This window comes from Amaranthus tricolor, chromosome 13, assembly GCF_026212465.1.
Source record: "Amaranthus tricolor cultivar Red isolate AtriRed21 chromosome 13, ASM2621246v1, whole genome shotgun sequence".
In the NCBI taxonomy this organism is placed as follows: domain Eukaryota; kingdom Viridiplantae; phylum Streptophyta; class Magnoliopsida; order Caryophyllales; family Amaranthaceae; genus Amaranthus; species Amaranthus tricolor.
Window position 1 is genome coordinate 10,220,311 of NC_080059.1, and position 16,153 is coordinate 10,236,463.

The 16,153-nt window shown below is 36.3% G+C and overlaps 2 protein-coding genes across 5 annotated transcripts in view; both read left to right on the forward strand.

Moving 5' to 3' along the window:
- LOC130797750 (uncharacterized) overlaps window positions 1–10,310 on the forward strand; it is a 10,908-nt gene extending 598 nt beyond the window's left edge. The window contains exons 2-8 of one of the 3 annotated variants that reach the window (XR_009038941.1): window positions 664–897; window positions 4,611–4,719; window positions 6,360–6,405; window positions 6,978–7,063; window positions 7,840–7,898; window positions 9,090–9,250; window positions 9,369–10,310. Coding sequence is in view for 1 of the 3 variants with exons in the window: in XM_057660489.1 (XP_057516472.1) it covers window positions 664–897; window positions 4,611–4,719; window positions 6,360–6,405; window positions 6,978–7,063; window positions 7,840–7,898; window positions 9,090–9,175; window positions 9,781–9,959 (799 nt within the window). In the remaining 2 variants the exon portion in view is untranslated. The remainder of the gene's footprint in view (window positions 1–663; window positions 898–4,610; window positions 4,720–6,359; window positions 6,406–6,977; window positions 7,064–7,839; window positions 7,899–9,089; window positions 9,251–9,368) is intronic. The other 2 variants (XR_009038940.1, XM_057660489.1) reach the window with 2 other exon arrangements.
- Window positions 10,311–11,123: 813 nt separating this feature from the next.
- Window positions 11,124–16,141, forward strand: LOC130797751 (protein FLOWERING LOCUS D). Of its 2 annotated transcripts, XM_057660491.1 has the most exons (5): window positions 11,124–13,156; window positions 14,021–14,782; window positions 14,866–14,914; window positions 15,006–15,352; window positions 15,436–16,141. In XM_057660491.1, exons 1-4 carry the CDS (start codon window positions 11,314–11,316, stop codon window positions 15,334–15,336), a joined length of 2,985 nt encoding a protein of 994 aa, XP_057516474.1. In that variant the 5' UTR covers window positions 11,124–11,313; the 3' UTR covers window positions 15,337–15,352; window positions 15,436–16,141. The 2 variants fall into 2 exon arrangements, with proteins under 2 accessions (XP_057516474.1, XP_057516473.1); XM_057660490.1 differs by having other exon boundaries at window positions 15,006–16,141.
- The last annotated feature ends 12 nt before the right edge of the window (window positions 16,142–16,153 follow it).

Genomic DNA, 16,153 nt, shown 5'->3' on the forward strand with positions numbered 1-16,153 from the left:
TATCTCACATCAGAGAAAGAAAACAGAGAATACCACTTTATAAACTTGAGAATTAGCTCGTACTACTAATTGGTTTTAATAGCCCTTGGGCTTGTAAATAGGTTATCTCTTTTCCTCCTTACTCACTAAGGTTGTGTACTTGTGTTCGTCCCATCATCAAAACTCAGGCTTAGGTGGGAGCCACTATTGACATTGGGATAATGGAATAAATATTACATTTATATTTTTGCCGATCTCTTTCTTTTGGGTTAAGGTTTGGCGTTGTTGTTAGTACAATAGCATTTTTTCCTCCCATATAGTATTTGTGGCATTAAATAAATTGTCTAATATTGAAGAATTATATGATTTTTGTTCCATCCTTTACTTTGACTATAGTGTAAAAATGTGGTAATGGTCGCACTCGCGGCAACGTAACAGGTATGCAATAACAGTAATAATGTTGTTATTTCAACTCTTAAATATCGGTCAAATTCTAAGATATCTCTTAATACAGCCTAAAACGCATTTTTTTTACACCTTTACAACGTGAGAAATATCGATTCATTTGTTTTAAAACCTTTACGATGCGGCCTTGTTTAGACACTTTGAGTCTCGTTTATGATATGATCTTATCTTGGTTTGTTGCTGACATATTATCCTTATCATCATAATCTTGTTTTTCAGGAAGGTGCTTGATGTCATTCGAGTCATTAAAGATGATTCTAACAAGTCAAATGTCAAAAAGGCCCTTTTAGCTGCCAGAAAGAAGGAAAGAATGAAGTTGCCTTTTTATGAGAATGGCCGTTTCGGTGAAATGTATCACATAAGTGAGTTTTTGAAGCACCCAAATGGAATTAAAGCAATGTTGAATGTTAATGCTTTGGAAAATTATGTATCAATCAACACCAACACGTATAGGTACTATTTGTTTACAATACTTTTCTTTTCCGATCATGTTTAGTTCATTTGATGTGTGTCTATGGTGCATCTATCTTATTGGAGCTTTTAATGATTTTTTTGTGTAACGAATGCAATAAAAGAAGCTCAAAATTCAGGTTAATTTATGGAGGCACAAAGTAGGGTTGAAATATCTAACATGACTCTTATATAAACACCTAGAAAAATAAGACCTAATGCTCTTTGTCACTTCACTATCACATGATTTGGTAATCTCCTTGCGAATTGCGAATCCAAAAAAAAAAAAAGCAAATTGTGGTTCATATTGGGCTATTTTTGAGCCATTTTGAGCGAATCGCGAATTCAAAAAGCAAATTAGCTAGCAAATTATGTTATACCGGTAAGTTACACAGATGTGAAACGTCTGAAAACACACAAAAGAGAGGGTTAATTACCGGTGTACATAGAAAGGAAAAGCTAGAAATAAAAATAAGGGCAGAATTAAAGCTGTGATGAGTAGAAGGGGTTTTGCGAGAATGTCTGCTAGTTACTGGGCACAAGGAACATGGACTGGTTTAAGGAGCCATGATTCCACCAAATCTCTAATATAGTGCCAAATTGCCAATATTAAGGTGTTTGGTATGCTCATGGAAAGACTGGGTTTTGAGCAATCTGGTATGCAGCTTTATTGTCGCAATAAGCTCAATGAGAAATTAGGAATAGGAAGTTGCACATAAGATCTTCTAACAAACTTGTCAAGTGTCAAACAAACTAGTTTACTGGCAGTTGCAGACATACTTCTGTATTCTGCTTTTGCGGATTACTTGCTAACACTTCGGTTCCTTGGTTCTCCAAGATATCAAACAATCACTAAGGAATAGCCTCACAGTAAGGGATTTGCTACTAAACTCACGACTGATCCAATCTGCGTCACTATATGCAGTTATATTCTACTCTTTCTTTTCTGATCACTGGTGCAGCTTGCTAAACGAATTGACTTATATGTATTGCTGCACTGCATATGATAAATTAGGTCTATTATGCCTAGGTAGAGTAGTAGGGGGAACAAAATATGTCAACTTTTCAGGCATGTGGCCTGGTCTGGTTGATTTCTTCACAGACAGTGTTATGTTCTGTTTGTTGCTTAAGTATAGCTTTATTAGGTATCTCCAACATGGTTTTCTGAGGTATAAATATGGACAAAATAGTAGTCCCTTATCAATCCTATCATTTTCTGAGCTTTCTTTATCTTCATCATGTATATGATCCAGGATTTCTCCTTCAGTTTTAGCCACATCATTGGTTTTTTGAACATTATCTCCATTCTCACTATTATTAATCAAGCGATAGGACTTACAATAGGAAGATTACATCTCTAAATTTCAGCATAGTCTTCCTCTTTTTCTTTTCCCTTCAAGAGAAATATTTCTCATAGAACACTACATCACTAAGCATAAAAATGCAATTTTCATTCAGATCATATGCCTAAAAATCATAGTGAATAAATGCGGTTACCATCGCGATTGCGGTAACAAAACGATGATGCGGTACTGAGAGTGATGCGGTTATCGGTCAAATATATCCCTTGATACGGCCCAAAATGCGGTATTTTAAACCACTACAACTCGGAAAACATTGGTTCGTTTATTTTGAAAATCTTTACAACACGGCTGATGTGATGCGAACTTGTTTTTACACTATGCATATAACCCCTGTGACAGTGAGAGACTGAGAGTAGCTTATCAAATTGCATTTTTAGCGGTTCGCCCTTGGGTCAAGTCTATCTTTATTTTTATCCCTATTAATATTATATGCATAATTTAAGCATGTTCATTTTAAAACAGAACAAGGAATCTTGCTTATTCGTCATGTTGCCGCTCGCCCTAAAAGTTCGGATAACCAGCCTGATAGCTCAAAGCCCTAGAAATTTCTACCAAGTGCTATGTATTTTCTCTACCCTCCCCTTCCATTGAGAGGTCCCAACTTTATCTTTTTTTGTGCGTTATCCCTTTTCTAATTACTACTCTCTCTGTTCCTATTGGATGTTCCCATTTTCACTTTTAGGAAGGTTCATTTGTTGTTCTCCTAGAGAATCTTTCAATTTATATTATATTTTTTTGGACATAATTAGCCTTAGTCACCCTAATTTTAACTTTTTTAAATGTTTATGGTCCCTATATTTATTCAATAACTTTATTTTAACATTTTTATAATGCTTATAATCCCCACATGTCTCCCCACGGACTTTATTTTAACATTTTTTAATGTGGTTTTCATATTTTTCCACTAACTTTATTTTATATACCCCATTAACATTATTATTCAATAAAATAATATCTCCACCTTCTATAAGATTTAACTTTTTAATTCTCGTGAAGATTCCTTACGGGAACAACAAATAGGAACAAAAGGAGTAAATAGTAATCAAAATTTAGATCTTACTATTGCAGTGCCATTATCAGATCTAATGGCCTTATTTCCTCTACAGAACTGAGTAACCTGCACATGCAGTCACTGACTACTTTCTTTACCTGGTCTTTATCATGTATCATGTTGCTCCAGCTGACCCTGCCACCCTAGTGTGATAATCAACTATGGTCAGAAAATAAGTGGTTTCTAACAATATTTGATCTTGAATGATTCCACATTAATATATAACATACATCAGCTATGTTTGAGCTTCTAGGATAGGGCAACCTGTAATGTTTGTAAACACTCACTTCACAATCAAAACAAGTTGTACCAGAACAATCACCAGACTCAACATGTCGATCTTCAGATAAGAAAGGGTTCCCTAGTCTGACATTTATTACATTTAAATATAATTCAGCAAGAAGGTTTGAACTGGCACGAATGTAACTAAGCAATTACCAGGATTCTTTTCGGTGTTTTCTTTTTCCCCTAAATCAAGAACAAAACACCTTCATCATTAGTTCTGCTGCTCGCTATATGATATAAGTCTCCTCCTGCTCTGCATAAAAAAGAGGTGCTACATCCAAAAATCGACAAAAGAGAGCTTGAAAAAAAGGGGCTAATTAGATATGTGCGAATGATGATGAATTCTCATATTTGTTAAAGTTGAGATTTTTATGTAAGACTAAGTTTGTCATCTAGATTTCAGATTCTTTGATGATATTTTATCATCTAGGATTGGGGTAATCCTTATTTTATGGATACTTATACCTTAAAGGATCCTCTCAGATTGGTATGAAATGTATAACTATTCTAGTGTCAATTTTGAGTTTGATAATTCTTTGCTCAGTTTTTTTCCATAGGAGAAGATATGAAAGTTTTTTATAGTTCTGTGTGTTTAGTCTATCACGATAGAGAGGAAGAATGTTCATCATGGAGCTTCAACACTATTGACGATACATCAAATATTACAAATAAACACTTCTATTGCACTAATACACAATACTTGAAAGTAATCTATTACCCCCTCTTTTTTGGCATGCACTTTTAAACTAAATGGCCATATTTGGGTAAAGGCTTATTGCCTCACTCCTCCTTCCCTTCGATTATAAATTATGATAATTTAAAGTGATGGGCTTCTTTCATGGTAGTGTAAATCTCATTCCAATCATATGTTTAGAAGAGTAATGGAACTTTAGTAGTTACAAATGTCAAGACAAGTTTCTTTTTACGTTCGAAGCTCTTTTTTTATCTATCCGACCTTCTTATGCTCATTTTCTTGTTGATATGACATCTAGATCAGTGCTTTCTGTTTTCTGCAGGTGCAAACTTCCTCCGATTCAGTTTCTGAACTTTGAGGTGGCCCCGGTGTTGGACTTAGAAGTGAATCCAGCCACGGAATGTTGCACAGTTGAGCTGTTGTCTTGTAAGGTTAGTTGATTTCTTGAATTGATTTTCTTTAAGGTTCAGGATGGAAGAACATTGACTCAATTGTTTGTAATATTCAAACTGATGGCTAATGTCGTAATGTGAATAATGTAAGTTTGGACTCAATGAAGTAGACTATAATTGTACGGCTCTGTGTCTGTGACTTTGTGCCTATATTGAAAAAGTTAAAGGCATTGCATGAAGAGTATCAGTAAACATATCGGGTTTGTGAACGGGAATTGGTGAAGGGTCCCTATCCTTGATCTGTCTGCATCTTGTTTAGGTTTGAGGAAGTATCATGATTCCTAATGGTTGATAAGTTCTGCTATTCAAATCTTGCATGGTTTTTTTTTCTTTCTGATTAATCTAGAATTTTCCTCGACTAATATTTTTATTTTGCACTCCCTAGCTCTATATCTTGAAGAAAGTGAAAAGGTTCTTTGTATAGGTTTTTCTATCTGCACCGAGCGAAGGCATTGATGCATTTTGTGAAGTTTCTGCCGAGCTGTCCATTTGCTTCCCCATTTTTCATTGCCTATAAATACACCCTTGTATGCTCTAGGTAGTTAAGCCAAAGTTTAGATCTTGCTCTAAGTTTGTATCCCACTCTCTCCATCTATTCTTTTTTTCCCTACTCAATTAGTTACTTTACCAATGTAATTCCTTCGTTCTCGTGAGCTTTTGCTTTTGTCCTTTAAATACCTAATATAGCACTGGCCTAAGTGACATAGTGCAAAAATGCAGTAGCGTTCACGATTGTGGTAACGAAATGGGGTAACTAGAGTGATATAGTTGTCGTACCGCCAAATATCAACTGAAATCATTGGATATCCCTTGAACCGACCTGTGATTCAGTTTTTTACACCTTAGCACCTGGGAAATATCGGGTCAAAACCCTTGTACAATCTTGCTTTATAGGGTCAAAAGCCAAAACCCTTGTACAATAACACTTAAAAGTTAAAACTCTAGACTCTAAAAAGAAATATAATAACAATCTAGCACTTGTTTTTCGCTGAATTTGTTGATGCCTTTTTGTAGCCTGCTCTGTTGGATTCTGTCGCCACATTCTAGCACTCTTTAGGATCTTAGAAGCTGCATACTTACTCTTCCCACTCATGCTTCTTGCAAGCATAACCTAACCACATCCTAGCTAAAAACTAAAAAGAAATATGTTCGGTTATTTTTTGACTTCAAATAAGGTTATCAAACAACTAATTAGCTACTAACTAGCTAAAAAAGATAAGTTGCAATAACTTGAAACGACTTGACACACAAGCTCCATAAACCTTTCATGTACTGGTCCACAATTGGTGCATTATCATCCTTGTGTTTTGTTACTCTAATGTTCATTAAATAGGAAGGGCAAATGAATTGTAGCTTTTGTAAAACTTGACAAAAATTCCAAGTGGAAGGAACATATTAGTGAAAAACTCAATTCTATTGCCAACTTTATAATGTTTTTCGGATGGCCTGCTTTTTTAAGCTCATTTTGTAATTTGATCAGGCCTAGTTTTTGTTGAAGTTCAATAACCAAATTTTATGTTCAGCTAGCAAAATCGGTTCGGATTCTTGGTTTATGGCTGTTTATTAAAGGAGAGAGACTCCTGTGTATAAGTGGCTTATCTTTTTTTCATTCGTTGCAGTTTGAGGGCTCAGACATAGTGGAGAACCAGAACAAGTATTTCTCAGGTTGACTTTACAACCAAATCTATGTTACTTCAGTTTATGTTTCTAACGAATGATTGCTGATATGCCTACTAAGGACATCCTTTTTTCTACTAAAAAATTATTTTTGGAACTTCTGTAAGTGATGATTAATGACTTATCACATACAGCCTTGCACACAGACAATAATAGAAGGAAGCTGTTTTTTTAGGAAAAATTACCATGACAATACAAACTTTTGTTGATTTCCAAACAATAATACCAACTTTTGATTAACCACGAATGATACCAACTTAGAGGGGTGTTAGCCTAGAACAGTAAAAACTTTTATTAAACGTTTAATTTTACCTTTGTTTTTTGTCAAATATCTACTATAAACAAAAGTTGGTATTATTCTAGAAAAACACGCCCCCAAGTTAGTATTATTCATGGTTAATCAAAAGTTTGTATTATTGTAGGGAAATCAACGAAAATTTGTATTATTCACGGTAGTTTTTCTTTTTTTTTGTATTCCTCATTGTATATATGATTGATGACTCTCCTATCGGCGCATAAATGGCATTGATTTGGCGCTTAATGTTATCTAATGATTGCAGCAACCATGAAAAATTTCATAACTTGGAACGAAGCTGGCTCAGAATCATTTCTGGATGTTGATGTGAAGTTGAATATGAATCTTGAGGTTGGTAATGCTTTCACTCGATACCATTGAATGAAGCTTTGATTAATTTGCTGTCAGATTCCCTTACGATTCTCTTTCTTCTAACTTATCTTTTTCTTGAATGGGCTTATATGGATCTTTGCGGTAAAGGACTTCTTCCATTCTAGGCTTCCAAATAATTGGAGCATGTTTATTTAGTCTATCTTGAGAGGGTAACCATAGAATTTTCCATTTTACACAATGTTATGATCATATGTGCTAACACCATTTTCTAGGTAAAGATCACAAAATAATAGCAACGAAAACGATATTATTTTCACTTTGTGAAAAACAAAATAGGGTATCAAATTTTCTCTAGGAAACTAGAGTATAAAACAATGTGCAACCAAAATGTTTTCATAATTTTTATGTATGATCCTATTCAGTATGCTGAGGCTAAATGTGTCATCTCTCTCAGTTTTGTCTCCATCATTCAATCCGATCTTTCACATTAGGATAAACTAATCCAACTATAACAACTGAACTAGTAAGTGACCGACTTTGGACCCGTCATCGAGTGTTGATCAACTTGTATGAAACCCAAACGGATTATTTAATCTTTTTAGTATTTTGTTATTTCTTGATTGTTATGTATGGAATAGTGTACAAATGCTCATATTTATTTAATGAATCAGACTGACAACCCACTCTCTATCAACCGAACTTGTTTTTGAACCCGAGCAAGTTTTTTGACGTTGATCTACGTTGCCTTTAACTCTTTGGCCTAGGATGATCCAGTTATATTTTCCTCCTTGCAGATATACACCCAACCGTTTACTTACCTTCCTGTATCAGCTGTTGAAGGCCCTGGAAATCTGTAAGCATCTTTAATTAATTTCTTGTTTTCTTTTCACTTTTGTACTTTCATTTTTGTGATATATACCTTCCCCTTGTATATTTAAATCCATCTTCAATGGAGGCATACTGAATGTGCTGAATGCAAAGTTTATGCCATTGATATTCTCGGTTAGAGTATTTGGATGAAGGAAAGTGTTTATGAGGAAAAGGTATTTCCTTCCTTTGATTTGCAACTAAGGGAATATTATTTTTTGTGGGTAGAAAAATTATTGCGGCTTGGATGAGAAGCAATTTTCTTCAGTATGCAAGAAATTCTGCTTTTCTGTTTTCAAAAAATCATATCTATCCTCCATCTCACTGTGTTGGGCTTGCAAGAATATATTTTCTTCTTATGCCTTTAGGCTCCTGGGAATGGGTTCATGTTTTTCTCAGGATCCCCTCATTCCTGTTTTTGGAAAATCATGGGATAAACTATTTAGATTGAGAAGATAATGAAAGAAGAAGGATCACTTAGGAGTTTTAGAATATATAACATATTCTAAGGCTTCAAATATCAGCTTAAGCTTTTCGTTGAGTTGGTTTCTTGACATGGTATCAAAGTCAACGTGACAAAAAGGTCACGGGTTTGAATCTCAACCACCTCTCAAACTCAAACGGCGTATTTTGCACCAGGTATGAGGAGACCTGTGTTGCATCCACACTTCTAGCCCAAAGGGCTCTCGTGTGAGGAGGCGTGTTAGTATATATAACATATCATGGGTCCTCAACATCAGCTTAAGATTTGGGTTGAGTTTGTTCCTTGAAAAGGATATTTACTGACCAGTTATAACTAGAGGAATGCTGAGCAAGAACAAGCCTCAAATGTATTTTGAAATATGATGTCACGAGATGAAAAGAGGGCTTCCGACTGTCTTCTTGTGATGCCTATAACCAATCTAACAACTTACAACATTTAACAAACGTGAATTTGTTTTTTGTTTGAACTAATCCGAGAAAGAAGCTTTTTTACTCGTATTATGTTGAACGTGGGATTGTCAATTGCCAGAAAGAGCCTTTCATTAATGCTAAATTGTAAATCTTTATTGAATGAGTACCGCTGCAAGTTTCGATCTTTATTCTTAGTTCTTCCCTTTGTTTACATTCCATCGTTACATATGTTTTGATTTTAGGATCCGATTGTAGATGTTTATTACTGCTTCTTGGCATGCAGAGTTTTACAGGCACTCTTGGACAGATTAGTTCCAATTCTGTTGCAGCAATTGTTAAAAGACTATGATGCTTGGGTTAAGCAACAATGTAAATATCTTCAATAATTCCAGGTTATAGTGTACAGATTGTACATCTTCTGATGGTCCTTTCTTGACTTCTCTGGTAATTATTTCTCACTATGGGTCTATTTGCCTATTAACATAATTGATGGCATATTGTAAAACATCATATACAACTTACCAAATCACATATTAACATCATATGCAACTTGTGGAGTTAGCTTCAGCTTCACTCAGTACTATTCGTTGCTTCTCAAGTTGAGGGACTCTTTGGCCGAGCTCTCCTTTTTGGATATGAGTAGCCGCCTACCTTCTCTCCCCAGATCCTGCTCATTATTTTTCTTTGGGTGGAATACAATGGATATGATGATGATGATATTAAGTGGCTCCCACCTAGAGTGGTGTTTTAGGGTCAGATGTACACAACCTTTAACCTTGTTAGTGACAACAAAGAGGTTGTTTTGATTGACTCGTAGTAGCAAACATCATCTGCAACTTCTTAATCACATATTTAAGAAGTGCACATGATGGAATATTGCAAGTAAACATCTTTGTTGGGTTCCATCACATTATGTCTACGTAATCCTATACCATCAATGCTGTTAATATAAGTGTCCTGCAAAACGTTTGCAGGTAATCTTCCGTTTCACTTGAATAATAATCGATACTTGGGCTCACTGAGACTTGTTAATATGTACTTTTCGGAGAACTACTATTTCATCAATGGTATAGGAAGTAACTGTTGGAGCAAAACTGTGATGATGTTGACATTAGCTGCAGAAGCCCGTGCTAGTGTTATTGACACATTTTGAAGATCACAAATTTCAATTTTTCCTTTCACCCAGTTCCAGACTTGAAGTCAATTGTCGTTCTCGAATGGAGATGGAACCTTTTGCCTCTATGTCGTTTATATAAGCAACAAGTTAACGTTGTTTTAGTTTCATTGTGGCTTCTCGTTGTTTACCGTTGTTCTAGAAGAATAGAGTTATTCATTCCCTTACTGATGAGCATTGTTTAAAACTTAAGATCAGTGCTAAACTTATTACGTCGTAGGACAAAAAACGTACAAATATTGTTATGTATTGAGGTGTATATTTAGTTGTTTGGTTGGGTTTGAGGCATAATATAATTGCATTAGATATTTTTAGTTTATTGATGCAAAACTAATATGTCGATTGTTTGATATGAAGTTAAATTATTTTCGAGTCTAATTAAATTATGTTCAAATTCAGGTGTCGTCATTATTATTATCGTCATACCCGATTTAAATTCAAGTGTTTAATTTTCATAGATTTGTGTATCAAATAGATTCCCTACCAAGAACCTTAATTTTCACACCCCTATCTCAAATACAAAATGATCAACCATTTACCACTATCGGCCATTGCCCATTAGTGCTCCTCTCGACTCTCCTATGGTTGTGATGAAACATGTGATATAATCATATAATGTAGCAAAACCAATGACAAATGCTTTTTTTCTTTTAGTCTTATTGAAAGGTGTTATTTTTTCAATATAATTTTAGGCTTCAGTCTATTAAAAGGTGTTATTTTTTCAATATAATTTTAGGCTTCAGTCTTTTTTTTTTTTAAGGTTGAACAGAATAAATAAAATAAAATTTAGGTTAGTAATTGAATTGTTTCAAACCAAGCTTATATTTATATAGTAATAATGTCGTAAAGCGTAGTTTTTAAAAGTTAATATTTAGAGTGTTACTAAATATCAAATATCTTGGAGAAATAAAGTTGTATATTTAAAGCTCAAATAGAAAGATCACAAGTATCATACATTTAAATTTTAAAGCTTACCAAGGAATAATAATAATAATAATAATAATAATAATAATAATAAATAATAATAATATTATGTATATAGTTTTAAAAAAATAATCCAATTTTTTTAAAGAATTTGGTTTATACTTTTATCCAATTTTAATTGATTATTTTAAGATTGTAAGTATACGTAGAAAATCACCATGAAGAAAGGTTGACGATCTTCAAGAACCGGCAAAAATTTAACGGAGAATCACCGTAAATTGAGGGAATCGAGGGAGATTGGCGCGCGAAATTCGGGCAAATAATCATCTTCTGCAATTCTTTACTACCGCCATTGTTGCTTTCTTCATCACCATAAAACTTCCATTTCTTTTTGTTCTTTAGAGGCAAAATGTCAGAAAACAGCTACTCTTTCTTCTCTTCTCTCAATGATAACCTCCTGGAATTCGACCGTTATGTTAACCCTAACCCTAACCCTAACTCTAATTCTAATCCTATTTCCAACCAAATTTCAAACCTAAGTCCTAATAATCAAATTGACCCTTCAAATTTTGTTTCACAATCCCTTTCAGACTTCAATGTCAGTTCCTCTGAGCCTAGTAATGCAAGCAATCTTCTCACTCTTACTATCCCCCGCAAACGACGTCGTGGGAGGCCTCGAAGCACTACTTCCTCAATTCCTTCTTACAAGCAGGTATTTTCAATTCCTCAGATTTATGAAAATTCTATTAATGCTAGTAGTAGTAGTAGTGGTAATCGTTCTATTAATGGTAGTTTTAATGCGCGATTTGCGAGACCAAATTTGCAAATGGAGTATAGTTCAACAGATTTGTCAGAGGAGATTATTGTGATTAATAGGGAAGCCACTGCCGAGGCGCTGACTGCCCTTACGGCTGGGTTTCCTGCGGATTCTCTCACCGATGAGGAGATTGATGCAGGAGTGTTACCTGTTGTTGGGGGGATTGAACAGGTTAATTATATTTTGATTAGGAATCATATAATAACAAAATGGAGAGAAAATGTGTCCAATTGGGTTGCAAAAGAGACGTTTCTTGATATTATTCCCAAACATTGTCATTGGCTTTTAGATACTGCATATGATTTCTTGGTGTCTCATGGGTATGTTAATTTTGGGGTTGCACCAGCGATAAAGGAGAGGTTTCCAGCTGAACCCACCAAGGGAAGTATCATTATTATTGGGGCAGGGTTAGCTGGATTGGCTGCTGCAAGGCAGTTGTTGCGGTTTGGTTTTAAAGTGACTGTTTTGGAGGGAAGGAAGCGTGCTGGAGGTAGGGTGTATACGAAGAAGATGGAGGGTTTGAATAAGAGTGCTGCTGCTGATTTAGGTGGGAGTGTTTTAACAGGTACATTAGGCAATCCTCTCGGGATTTTGGCAAGGCAGTTGTCGTATCCACTCCACAAGGTGAGGGACAAGTGTCCACTTTATAGAGTTGATGGATCAACAGTTGACCCTGTCTTGGATTCTAAGGTGGAAACTTCTTTTAATAAGCTTTTAGATAAAGCTAGTCGCTTGCGGCAATTGATGGGGGATGTTTCGCAGGATGTTTCCTTAGGGGCTGCCTTAGAGACCTTTCGTGAAGTTTATGGGGATGCAGTGACTGATGAAGAGATGAACTTGTATAATTGGCACCTTGCTAATTTGGAGTATGCAAATGCTGGTTTGCTGTCAAAGCTTTCTCTTGCCTTTTGGGATCAAGATGACCCGTATGATATGGGTGGGGATCATTGTTTCTTGTCTGGTGGAAATGGTAGGTTAGTGCAAGCTTTAGCAGAAAATGTACCAATCATGTATGAAAAGACAGTTACTTTGGTTAGATACGGTAGTGATGGAGTTCAGGTTACTGCTGGGAACCAAGTTTTTGAAGGTGAAATGGCTCTGTGCACCGTGCCGTTGGGGGTTCTGAAATGTGGTTCCATTAAATTTGTACCTGAGCTACCTCAGAGGAAGCTTGATGGAATAAAGAGGTTGGGTTTTGGGTGTTTGAACAAAGTTGCCATGCTCTTCCCCCATGTCTTTTGGGGCACAGATCTTGATACATTTGGTCATCTCTCTGATGACCCCCTCCGTCGGGGTGAATTTTTTCTTTTCTACAGTTATGCAACTGTTGCGGGTGGACCCCTTTTATTAGCTTTAGTTGCTGGAGAAGCTGCCCACAAGTTTGAGTCAATGCCTCCTACTGATGCTGTGACGCATGTTCTTCAGATCCTCAGGGGTATGTTTTCCTTCTCAGCTATTTACCACAAAACTCATGTCTTGAAGCAAGAGGTTGGTTCTGGCCTCCAGCACCACATCTGACGTGTGTCTGAGAACTTGATTAGATTGTTGGTGTGTTCGTGAATTTCAATTCTATTAGTCTTTAGATAACACCTCATGCCGTTTTTAGAGATAACACCTGTTTAGGCGGTCCTCTGTTCCTTTCTTACTTTGGCTCCTAGAAATTCCAACGAGTCATGAGGGCTGGTGGGAAGACTCGTCGGATTTTCTCTCTTTGCTGTTGCTTTCTCTTCTTCGTCGAGTGAGCACGTGAGTGGTGGATGACCAACAAGTCTTCAATGCATGGGCACACTACTTGTGGAAATTGTTGTTTGCTTGCTCCTTCACTTCGACATGCTTCCAAGATGTGGCCAATGATTACCTAAGGTCTTGGGTCTTCATTTCTTCAACTTGGAGCAATAAACATACATTTCAAAAGCAATCTCTCATCCCATTACAAGAAAACTCTATCGAACTACTATTTAAACTCGCATTTGGCACAAAATGTTCACAAATCACCTACATGACTAAAGTGATACATTACTTGTAACAATAAGCCAAAATTGCCTTAACTCTTTCAAAATGCAGCTCTGGAAATACAAACTCATAATTGTATTAAAATAATATAGGGAATTTGAATGTTTGATAGTTTACCGGCGTGCATGAATATCTTGAATTTCGTCACAACTTCATTTGGAAGTGAATTTTGTGTTGTGCTGGTTATCTTGCTAACCACCTTTTTGACGAATGATTTTAACGTGTTTTATTCAGAAATGCGTTTTAACTCTAATTGTAAGTCCTTATAATCTAAATCTGCATGTAGGAATTTATGAGCCACAAGGAATCACTGTCCCAGAACCTATTCAAACAGTCTGCACAAGATGGGGCAGTGACCCCTTTTGTTTAGGATCTTACTCCAATGTGGCAGTGGGTGCTTCTGGAGATGACTATGATATATTAGCAGAAAGTGTGGGAGATGGTAGACTATTTTTTGCTGGAGAGGCAACAACAAGGAGATACCCTGCAACAATGCATGGAGCCTTTCTCAGTGGGCTTCGTGAAGCTGCCAACATGGCACATTATGCTAGTTCACGCGCATTAAATTTAAAGGTTGAGTTGTGTCCGTCTAGGAATGCTCATACTTGTGCTTCACTTCTTGCTGATCTTTTCAGGGAGCCTGATCTAGAATTTGGGAGCTTTTCTGTTATCTTTGAGAAGGATAATCCTGATCCCAAATCAAGTGCTATACTCAGGGTCACATTCACTGAACCTCGAAAGAAAGGCCATGAGGGTTCCAAAGCAGATGTGTTGCATTCAAAAAAATTGCTCTTCCAGCAGCTTCAGTCACATTTTAATGAGAAGCAACAAGTTCATGTTCACACATTGTTATCAAGACAACAAGCATTTGAGCTAAGAGAAGTTAGAGGTGGTGATGATATGAGGTTATATTACCTCTCTGAAAAACTTGGGATTAAGCTGGTGGGAAGGAAAGGTCTCGGCCCAACCGCAGATGCTGTCATTGCATCCATAAAAGCTGAAAGGGGCAGTCGCAAAACTGTTTCACCTTCTGTAGCTGTTAAATCAGGTGCTTTAATAGCATACCCTTTCCCTTTTTAGCTTTTACATTCATTTGTTGTGTTTCATTAACGTATGTTGTCTTCCTTTCAGAAGGAATGTCAAGACCCAAAGGAACTTCTGAAAAGCGGAGGATGATTAGGTATTATCTTGAAAGACTTTCTTCCATGTAGTTCCATGCCTCCATTTCCTTTTAAGAAAAATTTAACCCAGAGTTATTCTGTCCATTACAGGAAAGCAAAAGTAATTAGAACCGGCAGTGTTCCGGTGCCAGCTACTACTGGGGGAAATCATGTTGGCCTCCTGCCCTATTCTAAAGGGGAAGGCAATGGCTTAAACACCCCTGTTAAAGTACCGGTTAGTCAGATCTCTTCAATCTCGTCCGAGGCTACTGAAAAAGCTGACGTGCCAACTTCTTCTGAAGTAGCAGACCGTGAATATGGTTTGTCTTCATCTGTTACTCCAAGTATGGATGTTGTCTCCGATGTTACTGCTATGCGGAGTCTAAACCTGTCAATTGACAATCGAGCAGAACACAAAGTTGGGTCATCTGAATTTTTTTGATCATGACATCAATCCGGTATCATCTCTATATTATATTGGTGGAATCTAATGCTTCTAGGCTAACATGCATATTAACTCCTAGTGTAAATACATCCACAGAATACTGTTCTAGTCCTCAGTTGCGTTTTACCGGCATTACTGCTTTCCCAACATAATACCTTGGGTCTGGTTCATTTGTTCTAAGTCGTCTACTGAGATTATTGAAGTGAATCGGTAACCATGGTTGACATGTGACCCACATCTTCAGATATGGAAAATTGAAACTTACTCTTGATAAAGAATAGGTTTGGGTGCTGCCTTAAAGTATGGCATTTTTGAGGGATGAGTGAAAAATGTGAACAAGTGTTGCTCCCCGTTACCAGGCAGTTATGTGACATGGGGAAGCCAATGTCTGTCTTGCTTGTCGACAGTGAAGAAGCGGCAAAAGTTATCAGCAATCTGGAACCGATGCCTGTTGGTATCACTGCAGTAATTGGCACTGCAACAGTAGGAGTTTGCACTCCAAAAACTAAAAAGTTATCAGATTGGATTGATATGATTTTTCAGCTTCATTTTTGGGTCTTCCCCTTTAGACCCAAACACGATTGAATTAGCAGATTAAGATCAAGTTTTTTAACTCAAAAATGATCTCATCCATAAAACCGAAAAAATGGGTCAAGCGGACTGTAATTTGATCCAATTTTGTGTTGTTACTAGCTTTTTGCTGATGTTTTAGAAGTTGTACATTAAACCAAATTAATTTTATTTTGAAAATAATTCTGTAAGGTACTCCCTTCATTGCAGCACTAGTGTTTCATTTGTTTTTTCACCCTATTTA